This window comes from Hylaeus anthracinus, unplaced genomic scaffold, assembly GCF_026225885.1.
Source record: "Hylaeus anthracinus isolate JK02 unplaced genomic scaffold, UHH_iyHylAnth1.0_haploid 4, whole genome shotgun sequence".
In the NCBI taxonomy this organism is placed as follows: domain Eukaryota; kingdom Metazoa; phylum Arthropoda; class Insecta; order Hymenoptera; family Colletidae; genus Hylaeus; species Hylaeus anthracinus.
In genome coordinates this window covers 15,677,308-15,702,995 of record NW_026535289.1, presented here as the reverse complement: position 1 = coordinate 15,702,995, position 25,688 = coordinate 15,677,308, and the positions used below count along the sequence as shown (strand labels likewise).

General features: G+C 36.4%; 4 protein-coding genes across 14 annotated transcripts; 3 read left to right on the top strand and 1 right to left on the bottom strand.

Annotated features, from left to right (window-relative positions):
* Positions 1–19: 19 nt before the first annotated feature.
* LOC128894901 (tyrosine-protein kinase Src42A) lies at positions 20–10,416 on the top strand. Of its 9 annotated transcripts, none has more exons than XM_054156973.1 (8): positions 20–1,592; positions 1,994–2,088; positions 2,955–3,747; positions 4,312–4,433; positions 4,543–4,706; positions 7,287–7,614; positions 7,716–8,051; positions 8,142–10,416. In XM_054156973.1, exons 3-8 carry the CDS (start codon positions 3,389–3,391, stop codon positions 8,348–8,350), a joined length of 1,518 nt encoding a protein of 505 aa, XP_054012948.1. In that variant the 5' UTR covers positions 20–1,592; positions 1,994–2,088; positions 2,955–3,388; the 3' UTR covers positions 8,351–10,416. The 9 variants fall into 9 exon arrangements, with proteins under 9 accessions (XP_054012948.1, XP_054012946.1, XP_054012943.1 ...); XM_054156971.1 differs by having other exon boundaries at positions 2,910–3,747; XM_054156968.1 differs by lacking the exon at positions 1,994–2,088 and having other exon boundaries at positions 20–859; positions 3,409–3,747.
* A 915-nt stretch (positions 10,417–11,331) lies between these two features.
* On the top strand, positions 11,332–21,136 carry LOC128894920 (ras-related protein Rab-23). Its single transcript, XM_054157015.1, has 6 exons — positions 11,332–11,672; positions 15,250–15,371; positions 17,279–17,441; positions 19,080–19,159; positions 19,233–19,426; positions 20,867–21,136. The coding sequence occupies exons 1-6, from the start codon at positions 11,505–11,507 to the stop codon at positions 20,995–20,997; spliced, it is 858 nt and encodes a 285-aa protein (XP_054012990.1). The 5' UTR covers positions 11,332–11,504; the 3' UTR covers positions 20,998–21,136.
* LOC128894925 (BAG family molecular chaperone regulator 2) lies at positions 20,606–24,351 on the bottom strand. 2 transcript variants are annotated; one of them, XM_054157032.1, is made up of 4 exons: positions 24,236–24,351; positions 23,803–24,057; positions 23,416–23,528; positions 20,606–23,287 (listed from the first exon to the last, which is right to left on the bottom strand). In XM_054157032.1, exons 2-4 carry the CDS (start codon positions 24,011–24,013, stop codon positions 23,054–23,056), a joined length of 558 nt encoding a protein of 185 aa, XP_054013007.1. In that variant the 5' UTR covers positions 24,014–24,057; positions 24,236–24,351; the 3' UTR covers positions 20,606–23,053. The 2 variants fall into 2 exon arrangements, with proteins under 2 accessions (XP_054013007.1, XP_054013006.1); XM_054157031.1 differs by lacking the exon at positions 24,236–24,351 and having other exon boundaries at positions 23,803–24,229.
* Positions 24,352–24,736: 385 nt separating this feature from the next.
* On the top strand, positions 24,737–25,687 carry LOC128894928 (60S ribosomal protein L38). Of its 2 annotated transcripts, none has more exons than XM_054157034.1 (5): positions 24,737–24,788; positions 24,961–25,005; positions 25,231–25,291; positions 25,377–25,499; positions 25,617–25,687. In XM_054157034.1, exons 2-5 carry the CDS (start codon positions 25,003–25,005, stop codon positions 25,655–25,657), a joined length of 228 nt encoding a protein of 75 aa, XP_054013009.1. In that variant the 5' UTR covers positions 24,737–24,788; positions 24,961–25,002; the 3' UTR covers positions 25,658–25,687. The 2 variants fall into 2 exon arrangements, with proteins under 2 accessions (XP_054013009.1, XP_054013010.1); XM_054157035.1 differs by having other exon boundaries at positions 24,769–24,807.
* The last annotated feature ends 1 nt before the right edge of the window (position 25,688 follows it).

Genomic DNA, 25,688 nt, shown 5'->3' with positions numbered 1-25,688 from the left:
TAAATTATTAAGGTGTTCTTTTACGATATTATAGAATAAAACTATCATAAAACGCATAATCAGTTCTGTAAAATCAATTTTAATATTTCTATACGACATTATTTCCCTTATAAAGTTAACATGTATAGGTGTATAGTATTTATGTACAAAGTTTATTCCTAATCGTATAGTTATGTTTGTAACTTTTGACAAAAGCAGGAAAGAAGTGACCATTTCGGAATATTCGAAAAACTTTGTGGTTATTATACGTTATTATATGTATATGAAAGGTGAAATGAAATTCTAGATACATATAGGTTTATTGAAAATATGGTCGTAATCGAAGAATTTTATCTCCCATTACTAGAAATATTATCGAACAATTTTTCCAGTGGAATCTGATAAAATTGAATTAAATTGTATTTTATTATAATAGTATATTGAATTGTTCAAATTAGTAAGGAATATTGTAAACTAAACGCGTCATACATTCTCCAAGTAAATATCGGTATATCTGTATACAAATATTTATATGTATAATTGGATGGTAGGAGAAAATCTGATAATGTAATAAATGAAACTGTATAGACACGTATATGTATAAGCACAATCGGGTATGTTCCTATACGTACATACGCACACATGTACGTACATATGTATATGAAAAACTAGCGAGGTAGATAATTTGAAATAGGTAAGCAGTACTATTAGAGATATCGACGGTTGCGGTTGCCAATATTCCATACATTTGTCGCGTAACATACTAAAGAATAACGTGCAGACTTTGCAGTTACGTGGATGTGTAAACCAAAGAGTTTGAAACGATGCACCATAAAACGGGTCGTAGTTTCTTTCGACGTTTATTCAGTAGATCTTTCAGGTAATAACATTAATTACATTGTATCGGTAAGATCGTATCGTACTATTCAGATATCTGATAATACATATCAGATACAGGATCGTTACAATATACTACTTTCTATTGCAATAATAATACGTTAACATTCCAATTATTCAAACTAAAATAAAAATTATAATCGCTTCGTAATACATGGACCACTCGTTAAATGTATATATACAATAAAAAAAAAAAAAAGGAAATATGTAAACATTTTAATACAATTCGTATGCAGTTTTGAAGATATACATATATAGATCATTTGTTCAATAAAATATCGCAGTGCTGCTCGTTACGTTTACGTTATCGTGTAGCGAATAATGAAAGAATGAACGAATAAATATATTTCGCTATACTAAGTACTTTCCTTTCGTAAACCACTCGTGAAAAGAGAAGAATTCTTTAAATTATATGTATAATTAGCTAGCTTCAGGCCTCGAAAAGTAAAATCCGCTACTGGTCAAGATAGTAAATGTTCGGTCGGCGTCGGGCTGATATTCGTAATTCGGTAACCGAATATTACCGAACTCGGCCGAAAGCTGTATTTCGTTCGGTTGGGTACCTTCCTACCTTCACCATGGGTGTTTTCACCAGTTAACAGCAGTTTTCACCTCTCTGTCGGTTTCTCGTGAAAAGTCTGTTCGTGTTTCGTATTTGCTCGCAAAGATGAATAAAGCGATCGCAGACACAGAGGTGTCTTTAAACACCGTATAGAGTACGCTTGTCACGTAATCGTACATTTTCACGTTGAATTGGCCGCGTGTTTTATATTTCGGGCAAGTCTTCGTTGTCGTGAATGTGAAAATTAGAATTTTGACGGATTCGATTTAATGCAATGGCGACGACGTTGCTACTTTCCATTACGTTGTCTACGTTTTTCCTAACCATCGTTCGTTGTTGTTGTTATTGTTGTTGTTGTGCTATTCATGACTCTCGCTATTACGCGGTACCAGTGCTAAAACATTGACGATAGAAATAAAAGTGATCTTCCGGTGAAAGAATATTTACGTTGCTCGTAAATATTGTGATGGCCGGTCCGTGGAACAAGTTCAAATTTAGCGGGCTGTATTACCCGTATAACAGTGTTTTTTCCTTAAAATTTTTATAATTTTTCAGAATTGTTATTTTGTCCGTTGGTTGGGTGTGTTGCGATTCGATCGATAGTTATTCTTTTAACGTGTCTGTGAAACGAGGAGCACCAGGCACCAGGGGTACCGGTTTCAAACTTGCTTCTGTATTTTATTTTCTGCCTCTTTGCATTTTCAAGACTTTGAATTTGTGTTTCTTGCACACCTTAAATCTTAAACTGTGCTTCAACCTTTTTAAACTACTTCGAACGGAGACACTACGTTATTTATTGTTCGATAGAAAAACAGGATATGCTTATATGTACTTAGAATCGCATAAGTCCTTGTCGAGAAATGCACGATCCAAGCACGTCATCGCAACGGAAACGTTTGAATTAGCATTTTTTCTATTATATCAGTATCAGTTTAAGCGGTCTGTCGTTAGGTGACTTTATTCAATCACGGAACGAAGTAAATAAATAGATAAGTCGCAAGACTAATAGAGCAATCGTAAATGTTTGATCGAATATCTTGGACGCGCGTCAAATTTCTTCTCGAATGTTGCTTTTATTTCCATGTTGCGTGCAGAACAATGCAAACGAACTGTTTATCTAACGATAATGTTTCGTTGATCGATAGACGCTGAACGAAACATATTGCCGTTTATATAATTATGTGAAATACACATTACGAGTAGCTCTAAGTACCAATAAATAGTAATAATAATAAAATTGATGTTCCGTAACCTAACCTGAAACATAGACGGGCCATATTATGACGTCAAGCTTAGATCAGCGCGAACTCGACGAAAATGCGTACACCAATCGAGCTACCTCTGTTTTTATATCACGGTTCGTTATGCGTTATACACCAATGCGATGGAAAGTGCCACTGTTGTGTGTGAGCGAGTGGTTACTTAAATGAACATTGGAAGCATTTATTATTCGTGCTTTTTTTTTTTTTAGTGAAACTTTCGAATATTTACAAGTGTTCGATAGGTATTATGGTAGATGTCGATGGAAGAATCGTTAATTTCTTAAGAAGAAGAGAAGAAGCTTCAACAAGAGAGTCACCGATTTTATGAATTATATAGCAGTTTAAAGACTCCTATGCATTTCCTCGTTTTTCTTAGTGACTTCTATATAAAACGTTTTAAAAATCATAGTGCATTTTTGTGTTCACCTTGTATAATTACGCCTGCATTCTATATAAACGGACCTATGGATGTACAAGAAATGTTTTAAAATTTTATTAGAAATCGTCTCGAGACATGTGTGGTGTGAAAATTTTATATTTGCACCATCGTACTTCGATATCCATGCAAAAGGATCAAACGTGAAAATATTGGAGGAACAATTTCGAAAGAAGCGAAAAGAGTTTTTGTATTTCATGATACGGCAACAGTGAATTTGTACATTGGAGAAATTTGAAACTATATATAAAAATGGGTAATTGTTTCAGCAGTCCGACAGATACAGAAAAAGAAAAGCCTGATAGAATAGGCAATCCGAATATAGAGGCGGTCGCTTCTCAAGCTAGTCCAGTGCCGACGCCGCCTCCGGATCCTATTAGACCTATGCCACAAATACCAGATGCTGATGTACCAACTGCAAAAATTTTTGTAGCTCTCTATGACTACGATGCACGTACAGACGAAGACTTAAGTTTTAGAAAAGGTGAACACCTAGAGATTTTAAACGATACTCAAGGAGATTGGTGGCTAGCTAGAAGTAAAAGAACTCGCCAAGAAGGATATATCCCCAGCAATTACGTTGCAAAGTTAAAGTCTATCGAAGCAGAACCGTAAGTTACATTTTTAACTGTATTTATTGTACATATTTTTTTTAACAAAATTGTTTACAATTACAGTGGTGTGGAAGCGCTTTATGTCTTTAATAGAATATAACGAATGAACGAATATTTAATATGGTCCAATTAAGAATGCGAGTCATATAAAAATTCACAGTTACTTATACAAATGGAAAGTGCTCAATGCTACCTTATAGATATACATATATTGTAGATTTAACATTATTAATACGATATAATTTGTAAAAGAATCTAACGAATTTTGATTTGTTCAATTTTCTTTGTTACATTTTCACCTAATGAATTTCACTCTATACAGTTGAGTAGTTGATATGACCTTGCTTTCACTGACAGTGCTCGTGTCAGCTCTGAGTTTTATTAACTCGGTTGAGCACCTCTGCCTATCAATCAGTTCAGATAAGCAATGCTTCCCCTTGCTTCTTCCTATACAACTATAAATAAAGAATATATTAAAATGATTATGATTTGTTATAGAATTGTTGTTTGTATTATTTCGCGTCGATCGATTATTCTTATCGAATAAATTTTATGTTTTAGATGGTACTTTAGAAAGATTAAACGAATCGAGGCTGAAAAAAAATTATTACTGCCGGAAAATGACCATGGGGCATTTTTAATCAGAGATTCTGAAAGTCGACACAACGATTATTCTCTTTCAGGTAAATTAACGAATAATTAAATACGTTTCGCAAATATTGTTTAATTTCAATTTTTACGATACGATACTTTCATACTATATTTAACTCTTATTCTACTCATTTTTTCTAGTACGCGACGGTGACACAGTTAAACATTATCGTATTAGGCAATTGGACGAAGGTGGTTTCTTCATTGCTAGGAGAACCACGTTCAGGAATCTTCAGGATCTCGTCGAACATTATAGTAAAGATGCCGATGGACTGTGCGTAAATCTCTGCAAACCTTGCGTGCAGGTAAGGCAGACATATCTATGAATGCACTATTTTTAATGATCCTATATCATATAAATGGAGTTTAGACAGCTTGCTGCATGTATAAAAGTGGTTTTTAATGATATATCAGTTATTAAAAACATTCGTCAAGGGGCTTCTCCTGTTTTTTTTTTTTTTTTTTTTTTTTACGAAACTAATCATTTTTAAAAACGTTATATATCGTAATGTGCGATAGCTTTGTAGAAATCCCTTGATGTCGAATGTAAACTAAATATAATAAAAAGCTAAAAGTTAAAGTAAGAGTCCACAAGCGCATGATATTATTGATTTTCATTATACACAAGCATACGATATGGTTAATTTTGTATATAGAATAATAGAAGCAATATTAACAATTGTATCCAACTCTTAAGTAACACTTTACCATTGTATTACATATTTATGGCACTGTCTAAACTCCAGTTGGACTTTGCTAACAAAAATGATGTAACGTATGAAAAACCAATAACGATAATCAGTATTTTCTTTAAGAACTATTCAAATATTTAAGAACATATATATCGAACAAAAATTTAGCCTCAATTTTATAATTGTCGAATTTTATAATTTTTATTACATTTCCCGTTTATAACACCTTCGGGATGCATTCAAATATATCGATAAATAAATAATAATAACATCAACGAGGATGGATCAAAGAATTTCTATATTTCTGAATACATAAAAAGATTAGTCTTTATCAAATTTTGTGATCGATCTCTCAAGAGGACATACATCGCTAGACAAAAATGAAAAATTATACATAATATGTATTGTTGCTAATTATATTTAAAAATACAAAAGTTTAAAAACTGCTTTTAGATAGATGAATAATCTTGCAAAGTTTGATCTCTGAATAGACTTTGTTTGTTTCTCTGTTATTGCTTACCCTACTTCCCGCTGGATTTTCTTGGTAAATTGAATGTCCCAATATGACATAACATGTTAATTTTCTTTTTAACATGATCGCTTTCCATTATGTCTTTGGCCTGTACACACAGCATAAACCCGTCCTATATGGAATCATGTTTCAAAGACATTAGATTATCACTTTTCATTTAGAAAATTCACTTCATTTTTTGTAATTTTAAATTATCTCGCTAATCTCGATAGCTTAATTCTAGAAAAAGTACGATTGAAAGCACACATTTAAGGGCAACAGAAGTTTATATATAAATCCCGTTACATGGCTGTACGCTTTCTTTCGATGTATCGTTATCAAAATGTCATTATGACAGCATGAAATTGTACTACCAGTATTTGTGTGCTTAAAATCTATTTGATATGCAGGATATCTCGAATACGTATCCTTCGCTTTTATGCCAAAATTACCTACTATATCTTTCAGTACCGATCGCACAAACGGTAAAAATGCAAAATATAAAGGGAAAATATTATTATATTACATTATATATAATAAATAATATATTTTTTACAACGAGTCGGGACATCCTGTATATGAAATTTAAATTCATAGATCGGCTCTTTAAAATATGTATTTTAGAATTCTTATTTGTGCTCGTGCCCACACCGAAGAATTTTAAAATGCATTTTCTTCTCGTCTAATGAATTTTATGTATTTTCGGACAAATTTTTAACGAGCTGTTGCATATAAATTTCATAATAAAAATAAAAAGACATTTTTGTCTAGGTAAACTACATTATTTAACGCTGTTACTGACTGAAGTTTTTCTTCAATTTTTACAAGTTTTCTACCTATTTCTCTTTGAGAACTTTTTATATCTTGCTTCTCTAAAATGTCACAATTTCAAGACATTGACAACACTTTACGTTGTAAAATTAGCTGACGTGTGGTGCTATATTTTTATTGACAATACATAATACTACACAAAAAAAGAAAAGAGAAAGAAAAACTGTTAGTATATAAATTTATGTCTATGACTGTGAATAAGTGTTCGATTACTAAGTTCCTGGAATTGTATGTAACAACTTTACATTCTTAACTATAAACACATGAATATTAAAAAAAAAAAACTTTCTAAAACTATTGTCGTATGTCAGAAATAAAAATTCATCTATCGTATAATAAATTGAATTATACCTCGTACACATCAGCTGTTACACTTTATTAAATTTAAAATAATTTTCTTTATAAAAACCACGTGAATGTCAAAAGGCATGAAATGAAATAATTTAAAATTCGCTTTTCATCGTTTGCATCCTATGTAATAGCTACCGTTTCGTTTGTTTTATTCTTTGTGGTATTATTATTATTATTATTAGACTAGATATTTTGATTTAAGCAACATATGCTGTTTGTTATTTCTCATAATGAAATCCTTACAAACTTAATAAGCAGTTATGCAGCCTAAGCAACATCCTTAAAGGGCTTCCGATTAGGTTTGTATTTACAGGAAGTAAAATGAATGTTCCAGCTTTTTAAAGGAACTTTAGAATGGCCTATAGACCTTTTCACATCTTATTCGTTAGCGTGTCAGTCGTAACAAAACATTTACCATTAACGCTATAGTGAAATATTTATTTAAGAAAATTTAAAAATTCAGCAACCATTGATTGTTTCATACTTGATTTTGTTGATAGGTTGAGAAACCTGTTACCGAGGGTCTTAGTCATCGCACACGGGATCAATGGGAGATCGATCGTTCGTCTCTGAAATTTGTGAGAAAATTAGGCCATGGCCAATTCGGGGAGGTATGGGAAGGATCATGGAATAACACCACTGCAGTGGCAATAAAGACGCTCAAGCCAGGAACTATGGATCCTAAGGATTTCTTAGCAGAAGCACAAATTATGAAGAAATTACGACATGCAAAATTAATTCAACTGTATGCTGTATGCACTTTGGAAGAACCTATTTATATTATCACAGAATTGATGCGGAATGGTAGTTTATTGGAATATCTGCAAGGTAATAGTAAATAGTTTTGTACACGTATTTCGTGTATTATTTATTTATATAAATATATATGAACTATATCTTTTATTTATTTATTTACTTATTTATTTTAGGAAAAGGCAAAAATATAAATTTACAACGACTAATTGATATGGCTGCACAAATTGCAGCGGGTATGGCATATCTTGAATCACAAAATTACATTCATAGAGACTTGGCAGCTCGTAATGTTTTGGTAGCAGAATTAAATGTAGTAAAGATTGCAGATTTTGGTTTAGCTAGGTTGATTAAAGAAAATGAATACGAGGCTCGAGTAGGAGCTCGCTTTCCTATTAAGTGGACTGCACCGGAAGCTGCAAATTATAGTAAATTCAGTATTAAATCTGACGTGTGGTCGTTCGGTATCCTTCTCAGTGAACTGGTCACTTATGGCAGAATACCTTATCCAGGTAAATAGATTTTTTAATTAAGAGTTACTGATACTGTTTATTATTTACGAGATATCGGAGCTATAAGATACTTGATGTTATCGTATACAGGTATGACAAATGCCGAGGTTCTTCATCAAGTAGAACACGGTTACAGAATGCCAGCTCCACCAAATTGCCCAGAACAACTATACGACATTATGTTAGAATGTTGGAATAAAGATCCAGTGAAAAGGCCAACATTTGAAACACTACAGTGGAAACTCGAGGATTTCTTTACATTGGAAGGTTCTGAGTACAAGGAAGCGTCTGCATATTGAAGTACTAAATAAAGTACTATTTTTTGTTATAATATGCATCGTTAAGATACTGACAAGATATGATAGATATTCTGTATGAATATGCAACGAGAAAAATGCAGATTACTATAATTAACAATTGATTAAAAACACGGATGTTTGTGATATTTCAGAGTACATTTTATAGTAAACGATAGTCTTCTTTCTACAAAAGATAAACGATGTCGTTTATATTTTGAGCAATATCATTATACAGATTGCTTTTCGTTACATATTCTGGCTGCCATAAAATCGTAGAACAATTTTGGTCAATTCATCGGTAATTATGCAACGGAGATTGGTACTTTGATGACTTTTAAAATGATGACGTAAATGAAATTTTATTTTAAGAAATTATATTCTGATCGTGTAAATGTCGAATATCGATAATGTCCTTGGACAATATTTATGGGAGTTAACATTTTTAACGTAGGAATTTGTTATCCATCACTCTTGACGATATAATACAAGTCAAACGTATTATAAATATTTGATGTACGTAAGAAATCTTTGAGACAATGTTTAGCCAATTTAAATAAACTTTCCATCTTTTCGAAAAGATGGTCCGTTAGGATTTAAATTGTACATGTACGATACGACGGATTATCGTCCGTCTCGATTCATCATTCCTTCTTCCATTTCATTCTTTATTTCAAGTAAAATAATTTCTGGATATTAACAAATTGAAATGATAGATAGTTTAATTTTCGTATGTTTAAAAGGAAACATTTTTAAACTTGGTGATCGAAGTCAATGTAAACCTAACACTTTTTCGCTATTACATATATTTGTTTCATAACCTTCCCGAATATGTTAACTCTCATTGTCAGTCATTTTCAGAAAATAACACGTTATTAACTAAGAACAATGCATCTAACCTAAAAATGATTCTTAGTTGATGATAGTAACGGTAGTAAATGTGTAAGATAACATAAGAAAGTACACAAGGGTATTAATATTAATGTTATTAGAAACATGTAAACTCGTAATGCCCGAATTTCTGAGTTAATCGTATACACGTAGTACGTTATAGTTTTAGAGCGTCAGAATTAGTATTAACTATTATTAAAATTGCACTCTATCATGATTTCGTATGAATTAAATTTATTTTTATTCATTTTTTATTTCGAGGATTTTTGACTTTTACTAATATTTTATATATTTAAAGGCTATAATAATATAATGATAATAATTTCACAATTAAACGGTATAAAATTACGGAATAGTACATGGAAACTCATCGGTAATTTGTAGTTTTTTCATTTTCATTAAAGGTTTTAGAATAAACAAACATGTTATACATATACGTGCATGTTGTATATGCTTTAGTTTGTCTACATTTTTACACAGTAAAGGTATGATATCGTATCTAATATTTATTTACTTATAATATTTCTTTTTCTTTTTCTTTGTCTTTTTTAAGAAGTTTTAATCTCGATACAACTGCGCACTCATTTTCCATTCTATGTAAAAAAGATCAATCTTGTTTACGAAAAGACATAAAAAATTTGTACGGCGTATACTTGGAACTCGACATGGTTTATTTTGCTTTTCTATTCAAACGCATAAGTTTAACAAATTAGTCTAGTCGGAGACCACTGTGTCGCGATTATTTTCACGACGTCAACTACATGTAAAACTTGACATTTTTTAGACATGAAAATAATACAGACACTGCCAAAAGTGTGCACAGGTCAATTGCATCGGTATCGCGCTTAGACAGGAATAATTTAAATGGATCGTTTCTTGTCAAATTCTTTGGTTTACTATCTTACCGTTATTATAATTAGAAGAAAATTAGAAGATTTTATAACGACAATATTTGATTAGCGGTTATTTTACATTGAAATGAAATTTTTGAGAAACTTTAATTGTCTTTGTGATTATCTGATAGTTAATCGAAAGTGTTTTGCCACGTTATCGTTTTGAAAAAATTATACTATACGTAGCGAATAATATCGAAACCGATGTTGGGGAGAATCGCAGAAATCATTTATGTAGGGTATGTCAGGCGATTTTGTACAAAAATAAATTTTTATATAAGCATACATATTTATATTCTGTACAGTTTTCATTTGGATGTAACGAAATGCTCTTTTATATATAGGTTTCATCTACCCATTAAATATCTATGCGATTTTTATACGCAAACTCGGTAATTTCTTTATTAATAGTCTTTTCTTAATCTTAATTAAAGAGAGAAAGCAGAGGATATAATGGTGGCGCAGTATTAACAATATGAAATATCACGATTCTCTCTGCAAGAAGATTGATTGTTTTCGAAAAGAAACGTAAACAATGTCAATGAAATAGTATTGCCGTTAAAATTGTTCGTATATAAGCGTATCGTGTAATGCTATAATATTTTATTATATATACAATTTTTTAATTTTATATGTATGTATACATATACACCACACAACATACATGAATATTAGTTATTGTGTAATTAATTACCTATACATACACGTACACACGTACTATATATACATATATACACAGATATATGAATATGTATACGTATCATGTACATATGTATACATATATCGTATATGCAGAGATATTACAAATAGTAATTTTAACTTCCTTCTTTATAATTTGTTACATTCCTTACCGCTCTTCCTTACTTTCTAGCAAACGAAAATTACGAACTATACTCATTATTTTAAGTGTATTTTTTACTTGAAATGTTATCCGAGCACACATGGGTTAACACGAATATTTTGCATTTAATTAATGTGTTTACTGTAAATATGTTATGAAATATATTTAGCACATGTACGAAATATCAGTGATATATATTTTCAAGCCGATCAACACCCAAAATCGCGTGTGATTTTTCGGAAAGCGCGTGTTTATGGTTTGAAATTTCATCGTAACGGTTGGCAATTGATCCGAACGGCGAGATCGAAAAGTCCCTAGGTAAAGTTACCAAACGGTTAGTCACGGCAGGTGTCTTGGTTCAGGATTACAGGTGTTCAGGTTCGGTCGGCTAGTGGTGCTAGTGCTAGTGGCGCGTAGTCGCGTGTCCGGTGTGTACGTCGTTCTGTCGATTGGATATTTATCCGATGTAAATCGTGTAACGGAAAGAAACGCGCGAGTTTTATTTGAAAGTTGTAAGAATGTCGCGGTCCCGATGTGTGGTGATGTATTCAAAATATCGCGAAAGGTGATCGTTGTCGAAACGGTACAATTTTCACACGAAAAATCAACGGCAGACATCGCGGGATGTATCGTAGCTGGATATTATGCTAATCACGTTACGGTCAGAATGCGGGAGGAAGAACTCGAGATATCACTCAAGGTGATCGGAAATCTAATTTCCATTTTTATCTCGCGATATTCGTGTACATACATATGTAAGAGTTTGGTTGGCGCGCCTCGACAGATATTAGGACACGTTAACGATAATCCTCGATAACGACCAAGCGGATTATTTATTTACACGAACCGTGATCGCTCTGTTTCGTTACGAAACGGAAGAAATGCACTCGCGAGTATGAATTACGGATTGTCTGGTAGACCGTGGATGTATTTCGCTAATGTTTCGGTTTCGAATGAAATTTCAGAAATGCGTATGCGCAGTGACAGATCTGTATCGTGACGATACTAGACAGCCAAAAGCCGGCTCAAACACGCTATACTTATGTATATGTATATGTGTAGGTTAGAATATTAGAAATACAAATACAAATACGAATACGATTACGATACTATCCTATAGTTGTTTTGTTTCCGTGGACCGAAGGGAACGAATAGTCAGAAACGCGGTATAAAGATAATTAACGATAATTTCGTGTTGCGTGTAACGACGTGCAATTTAATGGAACGAAAACGGAAAAAAATGTTGAAGCGTCTACGGAAAGGTTGTTTGACCTAGACGACGCATTTCCGAATACATGTATGTATTCGATAAGAATAACAGCAATTGTATCGATACAAGTTAATTTCAAACGCGCACGGTGACATATTTTCCCTTGGAAGATGATCGCAGAAAGAAGATATGCGTTGGACGATCCTTATGGTTTAAAACTTGTGCAACATCGTATAGTCCTGCTTCAATCACTCCAGTTTATCTTTCGATTGGCATAACGGTACACACAGGCGTTTTCATAGGTATGTGGCTCGTGTAAGACCACCTATTACATACTTTTACTGGTTTTTATTGCACGCGTGTACATCGTTAAATCTTGCACCTGTATCGCGTCGTTGAGAAATATGCAACGGAATCATCTTTCGCGACAAGTGACGAGAACCATTAATCGTATTCAACGAATTCTGTACCTTTGCGTATCTAACCAAAGAAAACATTGCGTTTTCGCAATGATTTATGCAAGAAGAGTGTAAGGAAACGCGTGCGAACGTGTGTCAATGTAGAGTATAAAATATACAAGAGCCTATCGTCGATACAAAGTAGGAGAAATAGCGTGTACATTACGCGAACCTTGGCCCCTTGTTTATTTTTCCTATCGCAGGAAAGAAATCTATTCGTTTTCTAATTCAAATCCGTATCCTTATTTAACGAGTGTAACGGGTAAATAGTTAAAGAGTAGTTTTTTATTTTGTTGTTCGTTATTCGAAATTTGTATCCAGATAAGAATTTCGGGCATCTCTGGTCGTAACCCCTTAACTGCTTACGCGATAAGATCGAAGGATAGCTCTGCCGATGAAATTGCTACGGGGATATATCGGCTTGTTTGAGAAATTCACACGATTAGCATACACCGGTTTAATTGGTGTGCCGCTCGTTTCCAATAACTATCACGGAATCGTGGGTGAAATTTCTGATTAACCGGATCTGGAGAAAAAGAGCTTAACGAACACTGTTCTCTTCGTTGTATCATGCGTACATCGTATAACAGCGTAAATCGAACGTCGTTGAACGTTTAAAGAAAATTTGTAATTCCGGTTGGAAATAAACTCGTCATTTTGATAGATAACATTGAAACGTGGAGAACGGTACAGAATCGATTCGGTGATTCTTCGAAGATTATTCGCAGAAAATATTCGCCGTTTATGGTGGCTAGAAAAGTTGTCGAGAATGTTTGACACACTCGAGCCATCTTGTATCTGGTTGGCATCGTACCTTTCCCATTAAAAATCTACAATTTTCGTTGCTGCGACGGTATCCGATAAATCAAGCAATAGTTTGTCGAGTCGAGCAACATGATTTTCACATTGCGTAACGAATCTAAATAAGATCGAATCTAAGGAAAGAGGGCATTGCCAAGGTCAGCTTGGCCAACACCATCACCATCACGCAACATTTCCTCTGTAGGCTAACAGGTTCATCGACCTATCGTACAAGCTCATTCAAGGTCACGTGTACAACAACAAACACGACCATCGGATCGTAGATGTAGAGGAGCTCAAGGTCGAGAGAGATGGCGCGAAAGGGAAATGAAGGTTAAAAGTAAAATTATCTGCGAAAAAAGTAAGCAAAATAAAATCGAGCTTGAATACAGAAAATAGATTTAGATGTTTAATTTGTGAACGGTGTGCCAGTTTGTAGCATGTGCGGTTTGTAGATTGGATAGAGAGAATGGAATGGGACAGCCGTGTTGTCGATAGACTTATCTATTAGCGCTTTATCGGCCCAAGTAGAGAAACATGGAAACTCGTACGTTTCATTAGGCCGGGTTGGTCTCCTATACGTATACGTATACGTATACATATACATGTAGTTTCCTTAGAGAAGCTCAGTCTCGAGGACCGGTTCACGCTGACTCGGGCCCTTATCGACTTGACCCACTTTTCGCTCCAGCCGCACCGTTATCTTCAATTTGGCGGAATTGTTTAAGGTACAACGCACTTGGTCGGTCGCGATCCTCGTCACTGTTGACGGATCGTTGTTAAACCCGTTTTACACTATCTCCTACATTTTCAACGGTGGATTTACGTGTATTCGATCGAATACCTCGGTAGGAATTGTATGGCTCGGCTCGCCATTCCAACAGACGGAATTACTATATTATACATGTACGCAAAATCGAAATAAACGACTCTGCGAGCTGTTAATTAAATTGAACGTGTCGTAATAAAGAGACAGCCTTGATAACGGTGTGAGTGCATTGGCAATTACCTTGCCTTTTGCCTTCCTTTCTTCCTTTCTTCCTTCCTTCCTTCCTTCCTTCCTTCAAATGCTGGCCAAGCCGGCTTTGTAACTGTATCTGAAAAACTGTTAATCAACCTGAAATCATAAGAGATGTTTGCACGCGATTCGAACACTTTTCCCATGTCACGGATCCCGTACTTACTGCCTTTTCATTTTCAACGTAAACCTCTTTGCTAAGAAACGGACGTATACACATATAATAGTGTACGTGCAACAACAAGAGGAACAAAAAGAAAAAGAAAAAGCTGACTTTATAATCGCTTGGCAAGAAAGTTGCGAGAAATCAAGCACCGAGTCTCGTGGTCCGTCTTGTTCGTCTCGACTCTCGACCTACGGCGTTTAGAAAGTCCCGATAATCGCGATAATCTATAGCGCAGATATACGATTACTCTATTCCCGTCTTTTTCATTTCGATTCGATAACGTTACGTCACCACGAAACTCATTGATGATCGTGTATTGTATCGATAGCTTATTTTTTTCAGCGTATCGGGTCAGGCATTTTAGTCAGCCTTTGCAAGCCCTATCACCTATGACTAGGCAAAATCTACTTTGCGCTTGGCTTTATACTTAGTCACGCTAGTCGCGCGTTATTCTTAACTCGAAAATGGTCTTGTTTCTCTCTGCCTCTGCGATATATCTTATTTATTCTGCAGAACGAACAGACCGAACCGACCGCGACGCGACAGAAATCGAGGACTCGCTGTACGCACGACGCGTTAAGAAACGTACGTGTACGTGTAAATATAATTTGTTATTGTTCGCAGGTGGTGATAGTGGGCAACGGGGCCGTAGGGAAGTCGTCGATGATCCAAAGGTTCTGCAAGGGCACCTACACGAGGGATTACAAGAAAACGATCGGTGTCGATTTTTTGGAACGAGAGATCGAGTAAGTGGACGACGAATATCAAACAAAGAAAGAACTTTGGAAGAAAACGAACTCGAATCCAAACGTTCGTTTCCCGTATCGTTGCTTTGAAAATCACGGTCGAGCTGGCCCCGGAGGTCGGCCGAACAGATTTTCCTCGAACGATAAATATTTTAGGTCCGAATGTTTGTTCACCGTTTGTAAAGAGCGATTTTGAAGAGACGAGATCCACGATCGCATCGAGAATATCTCACGAACGGTGGGAATAATAATATATCCGGGATTAGAAAAAATAATTTTCACAGTGTTGAAAGTATAGGAAGATAAGGAACGTCGGACGATAATTAAAGACTGCGTTAAAGAAGAATGCATAATAAGTGCGCGCTCTGGCCGTATGTGCTCTTTGAGTTAATTGCGTTCCACGAGAGAGGTCCTAGTCTCGGTTATCCTTTTGCCATTTTATAGGAAACTGGTAAACATTTATGGTTTATCCAGCTGCTTTCAACGTCGGTTTCGATCCTATCGCCCTTATTATATTAATTAAGTTTACGATGCGCGCCATTATACCTTCGATTGCTAATTAAAGCAAAACTGTGTTTTCTACAAAAGCACCTTTCGCGCAGATTCAACGAGACGGTTAGAAATCCGTAACAGGTGATTTTATTTCGACAGATAAAAAGACCTACGCTTATTACAATATAATTATTATTTGGTCGTCGCACCGTTCGAAACTACGCATGTCCGACGTGAAAGGAGGACCGGCCAACGTTATTTGCTCGTTAGAGCTTCTCGCAAACACGTTGTACAGTTTCGTATAGATTGTTATTTCACAGGGTCTCGATGCGACGAATTGCTTTTAGTTGCTTTTAGTTGCTTCCTTAACTCGAGTTTAATCTCTGGAGCTCGTCGATCTTGCGTAGCTCGAATCACGAAGCAGCTGTGCTTTGGTTTCCGTAGCGCGCAAACGAGGCTGCTAACAAATACATATTTCACCCGCGTAACCGTAAGTATACATCGTCGCCGTATCGCGTAAGATCGCGGACGAATTGACCGGTGAAAAGGGAAAAGAGAAAACTCGGCCGCATTTCTCGCAAGTGTACCCGTAACTTGGTTGCGCGATCAACCATCATATTCCGTTATTCGATTTAGGAAATTCGCTCCGTCGTTTCTCGATGCTCGAAGGACAGTTGCCACACTTTAATCGTCATTCAACGAAAGCTGGTCAAATATCTCCGGTAATGGTAATCCCTTCGCGCAGACACGTCTATCTAGTCGTTTTCGCATTAATGAAAGCACAGGGATAAACCGACAGACTCGCCTTTTCCCTGCTCGATCTATCTTACAACGTAAATATCATTTCCCCCATCCCGCAATTACAATTATTCAGGTTGCGGTAATCGAGTCTCTGTCGCGGCCACCACGGCTACTCCCGTTCGACTCTCTCGTCTCTCGATTGTCAGTCGCGTTTCAGCTGTTTCACAGACCGATTTCTATTTTCGTCGATTCGTTGAAAGAAACAAGTCGCAAAAAAGGCGACTTCTCTCCTTAAAAAGCCGGGGTAGAGGTTCACCGGGAATTATCCCACGATAGCTCGCGTCGAGAGTCGAGACGAGCGAACGCAACGCGCACTTGCTTCTGAAAAAAAGGCCTAGCGAGCCGCACTCACACATCCTATGCATCGTATGTGGGACGATTTTGAGATGGTTCCGTTGAAGTCAATTGTGTTGCGCTTTTATCCGATGGACAATTATACAGATAAAACTATTGTAACGTAGATGTATATTTTGTACATGTAATTACCGTTACCGAAACTATAAAGGATTCATAGAGGATCAAGTTTGTAAAATAAATGGCGTTTTAAGCCGCGTAAAGTTGTCACGGGTTCTCAGGTGTTGTTCTAATTGTAAGTCGGATGCGTTGTTCCGCAGGGTAGACGGTGAGGACGTAAGACTGATGCTGTGGGATACTGCCGGTCAGGAGGAATTCGACGCAATCACCGCGGCTTATTATCGCGGCGCCCATGCCTGCGTCCTCGCTTATTCAGCCACTGACAGAGATTCCTTCGACGCCATTCCTTCGTGGAAGCTGAAGGTACGACTCGCGCGCGAGACATACACGCCGAACCGGTGCAACCACGTTTCCGTAGGTAGTCACGACTCACGACTCACGACTCACCGCGGAAGGTGGAATGTGAAAGTGAAGGTGCCATTAAAGCAGGGGCTGATTTTAAGTCGCAACATCGTGCCGCACCGCACCGCACCGCACCACACCGCACCGCACCGTATGGGTATTTACGTTCCATACATACATAGATATAGCGGCACGGCCTAGATCGGTGATTCGGTGCTTGACAATCGTTTTACGTGTCGTCGGATAACCCTTCTCAACAGCGATCTTACACGCTTATGCAAATAAAGTGGCGATATTATTATATCGATACATACAGGGTGTCCGAAAAGTCGGGGAGGAGCCGGAAATGGGGGGTAGCTGAGACGATTCTGAACAAGAATTTCCTTTGCAAAAATGTCGGATGGGGCTTCGTTAAGGAGATATTAAGCGAAAACCCCGACCAATCGGAGCGCACGTAGACCGTTGGAGCGGCCGCGGTAGCGAAGGCTATGTGCTAAGCGGCCGCGCTTGTACGCGAACAAGTGACTCGACGTGCATCGAAGGACATTGACGCTGCCGCCTAGCGCGTAGCCTTCGCTACCGCGGCTGCTCGAACGGTCTACGCGCGCTCTGATTGGTCGGGGCCTTTCGCTTAATATCTCCTTAACGAAGCCCCATCCGACATTTTTGCAAAGGAAATTCTTGTTCAGAATCGTCTCAGCTATCCCCCATTTCCGGCTCCTCCCCGACTTTTCGGACACCCTGTATATTCGTATGTATTGTATTTTGTATCGTTTCTATAACAAGAACCACAACCGGTGTATGCTTAGGACGATGCGAGTAGGTAAAAGCTGAATCTCTCGTCTTTCCTCCTCGTACGAAACGGGTCTAGAGAATGCACGCGATTGTTTGCAGCGGATACCTACTACCTAGCTACCTACCAGCATGACGATACCTTAAAAGTAGTCTCGCAATGCCACAGTTTTATACGGTGTCCCTTAACGATCTCTGTACGATACTTGCGATACGATACTCTGTACGATACGGTATTTCAGTGATTCGATCAACTTGAAAGCGATGCTGTATTTATCGCGAGAACACGACTCGAGAAAGTCTGTTGGGGGTTCGGAAATTTTCAAGGAAACACCCTAAAGAAATATCGACGCGGAATCAACGTCCATATCTAGTGCAAAGTATTCCTACCGGTAATTACGGTAAACACACCAACAACAAAATACAATTTGCTCCCGATTTCGATGAGACGTTCAAGATCGTCCGACACACGCTCTCCAATTCCTTTCGTAGAAACTTGTACATTGGCTTTTTTCTTGGACCGTTGCCGTCGAGTAATTCCACAGAGAAAAGGTGTAGCCGAACCTGCAACAGAGGTATACATCACCGCAAATAACTGTGCCGATGGATCGTATCCAATCTTGACCAAGTACAACTCGTGTACGTACATACTATATTCCCAGCGCAGGCTCTTTTAGCAATAGAAAGCCAGCCCGCTGACGCTTCACAAAAAATTCCTTTCGATTACTTTAGATCGCGTGAAAATTCCGTTGCACATGTTCGCAAACCAACTTAAAGGAAGAACGGCCAATCTTTTTTGGTTTGCAGGTGGAGAACGAGTGCGGTGAAATTCCCACGGTGCTCGTGCAGAACAAGATGGACCTGGTTGATCAGTGCGTGATTGATCCGTAAGCGTAACGCCTGGTTTGCTTAATTAGCGGCGCAATTTCGAGTAATCTCGAGCACGGCATTGTCTTTCAGGGACGAGGCCGAGAGGCTAGGCCGCGCGCTAGGCTGCAAGCTTCTAAGGACGTCCGTGAAAGAGGACGTCGGTGTCGTCAGCGTCTTCCGGCATCTGGCGTCGCGATGTCTTCACGAGATGCGTCGCTGCGACGACGATTATCAGGACGACCTCAGATTATACTCCACCGGACCTAGATCTCCTTCCGTGATAAGTGAGCAAGCTTTTACTTTGTTCTGCTTTCCCTGCCGATGGAATGGACCGTGTACTAGAAACCTACCACCACTCCAACTAGTACTCTTATCGTATGGATTAACCCGTTGCAAACGTTTCGTTTTCCATTCAAACAAAAAGTTTCACGGAAACGATAATCTCGTTATCGAATGGAACTCAAAGCTCGAAGATTCCATCGGCTCGAGAGGTCGCAGGTTCTTCGTCCTTGGTATAGACACTATATGTATACAGACGTACATATAGACTGTCACACTGTCGCGTTCTGTAAGCATATCGAGACACCGCACCTTGTCGCTCGACGTACTGTCAAAATCGTATCAAATTTCGTACGAGGTAGAACGATAGAACGAGGGATGCATGGCAGACGGTTAACGCGATAACGCGGTAACCAGTCGTTTAGCCCGCAATGGCTGCGCGAAAAAAACGCTGCGCTTTCTTGGAAACTTCGCGGAAAAGATACATAATGTATCAACTGGTGCCGGATACGCACGCTTCTACGTACACGAACCTCTCGTTGATCCTGACGTTTCGTCCTTAAATACTACATGTATATGTATATCGTCGTCACGTTCGTGGTTCGTGAGGAGACAGATGTATTGGCTCGGATTCCAAGTAGATTATTTTTGCGAGATAGTCTCGCGCCAACCTTCGACTACCGGTTCACCGTGCATCGGGCATCACGCATCACGCTTAAAAACGTTTAAAAAACGAGTCGGCAGACAAAGACGAGACAAGACAGGGTAGGGACTAGCTTGGTTAGTATTGGATTAGTCGCGCTCGTGAGCCGTTTGATAATGCTATCAGCAACTACTCGGATTACAGAGAAGCTCGCGGTTTATTTAAGGTTGAAAACTTGGCTGCGTTCCTGCAGGGTATAAGTACATCTTTCGATCGCGTGACTGCTACCATTGATCTGGAATCTTGAATAACGCGCGAGCTTACATACGTGTACATACATATGTACATACGTAACAGGCGCACCACAAGTACGCAGACACAACACGCCAGTACAATGCCTTTCGCTACCGAACATTACCCAAACAATCAACTTTGGGATAGGTCCTACAGACAGTTTTTTTCAACGGAGTGTACAAACATTTCATACGCATAATAGCAAATTCAAGAGAAATGGTCAACGTACGCAAAATTACAAATCACGGAGTGTGAATCATTTTATTAAACAACGTAAATAATACAAGTAACAGCCTAAACGTTTAGAGCGTCTACACGATGATGTAGAATAAATTAATAAACGCGTCTAAAATTATTTATACCGTATCTACTATGCTAACACATCGGCTACCACAACGATAATGGAGTGTAAGAAATTGTACTATAAACTGAGAAACGGCCGGCCATCACTCGTTTCGATCGTGAATTTATGAAAATATATATGTATACATATTTATATCTGTTACAGGTGCTTTTAGCCCGAACGGATCCGCTTGTGGCCGGAGTACTGGGAATGGTACCATTGTTTTGCGGCCAGGGGCAAAGACAAAAAATCACAAGAAACGAAATTTCGTGAAAAATGCTTGTAGGCTACTTTAGTCTTTACGTGGACGAATATGTGGAGAGTTGTAACAAATATACTCTAGCCGTGTACAGACTGATATTCATATTTATGAAGATATAATTATCCTAATAACGGTTGTTTCGGCAACTGTGTACGCTGGATTGGTCTAACGATTCGAAACTCTGATTAAGTAGGCACAACGTGGTGCATCGAAATCGCGATGGAAAACTGGACGCACCGCATAATTTATCTCTAAGCAGAATCGATATATCGATCAATTTCCGATATATATTCGTATCAACGAATTATAATATCGACCAACTACGGGTCCGATACATGTTTCGCTTTAGTGAAAATCAAACGTTAAACGTATCTAACTTTCTCTGCTTAAAATGTTAATCGTTTCAATTTGGAGCACAGAATTCCTGAAATCGTTTTACATTTTTACTTTACACACGAATACTTTTTCCATAACTTCCATAACATTCGGGAAGCTTGAAACGTGCTTTGTGTTTTGTAAATATATTATTATAAATATATGATATTATTTCGGTATGTGAAAAAGATGAACTTTGAAGGCGAGTACAGTGTGTTTCTTTCTTCTTCTCGATACATCGAGTCAATATATTTGTAACGAGTGATCGATTTAGGTAATATGTGGTAATTTTTTAATAAAATTATAAATATTCCATTAAATAGGATATTTAAAACTAAAGTTATTTTAAATCGTTTCAAATTTTTAGAAAATGTTATAGACGTTAATTTATGTGTAAACAGATATCGATATAACGGCTAACCAAATATTCTAGTTTGTAAGAAAAAAAATAAAAATAATAATTAAACGTTTCGAGTTTCAAATGGCTTGTTTTAATCGACATCTTAAAAAGCATCCAAGAAGCATACAAAAAATACACTTTTCAAATTTCGATAAATTCCATTCCGTTCGAATCACACATGATGTTTTATTCCTTCGGGTTGTATCATAGAAAATAAAGTATATTGCACGCTAATTCTAAATTTGAACCTTACATTAAAATTGAACGGATATACGAGCCATAGAGAACATTGTAATTAAGTTAATGCGACTAAAATAGCTTGACGACACGCTATTGTACCGCAAACAATGTTTTTAATGATAAAGTAATTACATAAAGTAAAAAAAAAGAATACGTAGTTCCTTAAACAAAATAAACAGTTGTTTAAAACTATGCCAGACTGTACATACATCGAATCCTTATCCATGACGTAATAAGTAATACATATTTGTAGTAAATCGTTTAATCTGTGATCATAATTTCATCTACGGTACTACGATAGATAGACATCTTACATAATTCACTAGTACACGATACAGTCCAAAGCCACGTTCTTAGCATAATTAGAATCTGTATTTAGTTTCCTTCGACATGTTTAATATTTTTTGTGTTTTTTTTTTTTTTATTTTTTTATTGTAGGAAGCATTATTAATTTTAAGTAGTTGAAATAATGATAGTTGTTATTACATTGTACGCATACTAGACTAACCAGCAGTCGCATATATACGATATCCACATAAAGATAAAATTTAACGTAACTCTAAAATAATGTACACGTCATAGTTTCCCTGACTAAAAAAAGAGAATACATGTCGTATATAATTCTTTTGCTTTACTTCGATATAGCTTTTAAAGTAATATTGTTTCGAGTATAGTTAATTATATCCAAATTTTGTTTCACTTCAAACTTGAACATTTTTGAAAAAATGCAAATACATTTATAATTCGTTACAACAATTGTACGATCGTTTCGTACAATATTTAATGCGTAAATATAATTATAAAATGTATAGGAATTTATTTGCGCATCGGTAAAGCATAGTTTCTACTAGAAACTCGTAGTATATGCACAAAAAATAACATATTCCTGTAACGCGAGTAATGCTTTCTCTACATTTACCGTAAAATATCGCTGTTGAATTATCGTCAAGCACCCTGCTTTAATCAACTTTTTATTTTTCTCGTATCTCCTTCGAATCAACTAAAACAGATTAACTGCTAGTTTACCGAGTAACTTGGTTGCTTCTTTTCAATGTAGGTTGTTTCAAGTTTATCTTCATAACAGTTGAATTGTATGCTTTTTATCGATATAATCCAATAACCCCTGTAATCTTTTCTTTACCCGTTTCTGGTCGTCTAGAGTACATCCAAGAATTGCGCTTTCAAAGTTTTTATCGGAAAGTCCATAACCTTGGGAAGAACAAGCATTCATGAAAGATGCGCAGCGTTGCCGAGTCGCAGCTGGATCGTCGCGAAGACCAACAATTAAACTGTCGATCAACCCGTTTACCTGAAAGTCGCAACAGCATTCTCTATTTAGTCTTTATATTATCGCTAACATTTAGCCGAATACAAAATGGCTGGTTTATAGTTTTACAGTAATATGTTTTATGTTATAAAGCAGTAATCGACGCATACCTGATGTAATGCTTCTTCTTGAACGTGGTCACGTTGAATTTTCACCAAGACATCGACCGTCAAGCATCGCATAGACAGCCTTTCGGCATACCTCAACACGTCATCCTTGTCAGCTGTTTTAAAAAGGAAATTCAAACGTAAAATATATTCATTCTACGTAGGTTATGTCTAATGAAACGCTAAACATATTATCGTATTCAAAATGTGCAACTATCGATACACAAACACGATAACCCTAATCATTTGGTATCGCGATTGATATCGAAATCTAAAGGCATGATAACGGAAAATAATACAGTCTACAAATATCGAGACTCCTTTTAACGATGTTTTTAGACATATTAAAATTGACCTTGTATTCTTAGAATAACAGAGGTAAACACTTACTTTCTTCCAATCTGCCCAGCATTTCATTGTTTCTAAGAGTGTCTAAAGTGGTCAAGAGAGTATCTCTTTCTTCCTCGAGTCTCGAAGCATCCTTCCTCAGTTGTTCTACGTGAATTTCAATCTGATCCAGAAGATTCACTAGCCTTTCTTTTGGTTTTCCCGAACCTTCGCAATCCGCACTTTCTATAATATGCGGTAACGGGCAATCCATTTTCAAGGAATTCTCAAAGTTGTTCTTCAACGAACCACCTTAATCTGTGACCGACCACAAAGTGAAAAGTTATAGTATATTCACACTAGAAACAAAATGCAAACTTGTCGATCGCGAATAAATTTATGTCGCGAATACACTGTACCGCACTCTATAACTATGTATAGACTGTATGCAGTGTACTGTAGCACTGTACTTGACCACAGACTGTATCTACTGTACCTCACTCGCAACTCGCAACTGCTCGCAACTGCGCTCGTAACCACCAGTAACCACGGCTCGTAACCGTAACACGAATAGATGAATGTCGGTATAAACATATATATATCTACATGCATACGCACCCACACTCACACGTATGCGCACCGATTCTCCATTTACGAAGCGCCAAATTTAAAAAAAACCTTTTCCACGATTAACTAAAAACACTTCTAGCTACCTGTAATATAACGAATGAAATTTGATCAAGTTTTTGTGTAATACAGTACTTGTTTCATAATAAAATCAAACCATCTTTCACGCCTATAATAAATTCATATAAAAGTGCGCGTAACTCATAAAAATCCGAGAGCGGATTATTATTTTATTAAACCACTTCTTAGAAACTATATTTTTAGTACAAAATTAATCAATTATTTTAGTTAACTAGTATCCATCGAATTTTTATTTTTAAATTGCATACAATTCTTTATTTACTAAAATTTCGTTGCTGATTTGATGTAGTACCTTTACATTGGCCCATGAATTCATTCTTTTCCGGTAATATCTTAAAGGGGTATGTACTACTTTTCAAGGTGATTTTTCGAAATCCGTATTCAAACGAGAAATCCTACATTTTTTCGATTTTATATTACTTGTATATTTTGAACAAAAAATACATTGCATCAAATATATAGAAATTTCTAGAATCGCATTTATACATCAGCCATTTTTCTCGCATGTTCCAGGTAATTCTGATTGTTTCTAGTTGTTTCCCACCTCGACACATAATGGTGAGTATTAAACAAGTATTATTAACGTATAATAGTCTACATAACGTTAAATTTGCTGTGATATCTTTTGTTATTTGTAATATTACATTGTGAAAATACTTACTTTAAGTATGTTGGCAATACAATATATAAAGTGGAGTGACATAACCTTAACCCAGTGGCAAACGTAACTTGCAATAATTACAAGTTCTGTAGTGTTTCATGTTTATATCGTTTCATTTTTAGCCACGAGAAATCAAAGAAATTAAGGACTTTCTATTGAAAGCCAGGAGGAAGGATGCCAAATGTTAGTATTTACATTATAAGACCTTTTTTAATAATATGCATTATCTGTTCGTTAATTATTATATTTTTTCATTGGGATCATTTAGCTGTAAAAATCAAGAAAAATGCTGACAATGTCAAGTTCAAAGTTCGGTGTTCAAGATTTTTATATACGCTTGTGATCACAGACAAGGAAAAGGCAGAGAAATTAAAACAATCCCTACCTCCAGGTATTTATATATTTCTAATGAAAAAGTTTTTGTTGCGTTACTGTCTATTATAAATAATATTTAATCTTGTTTCATGTTTCAATTCCTTGTTTAACGAAATATTAATATATTTTTCAGGTCTTCAAGTAAAAGAAGTAAAGAGGAGCGAACGTATGTAATTAATTGAATAAAGTAATTTTATAATCATAT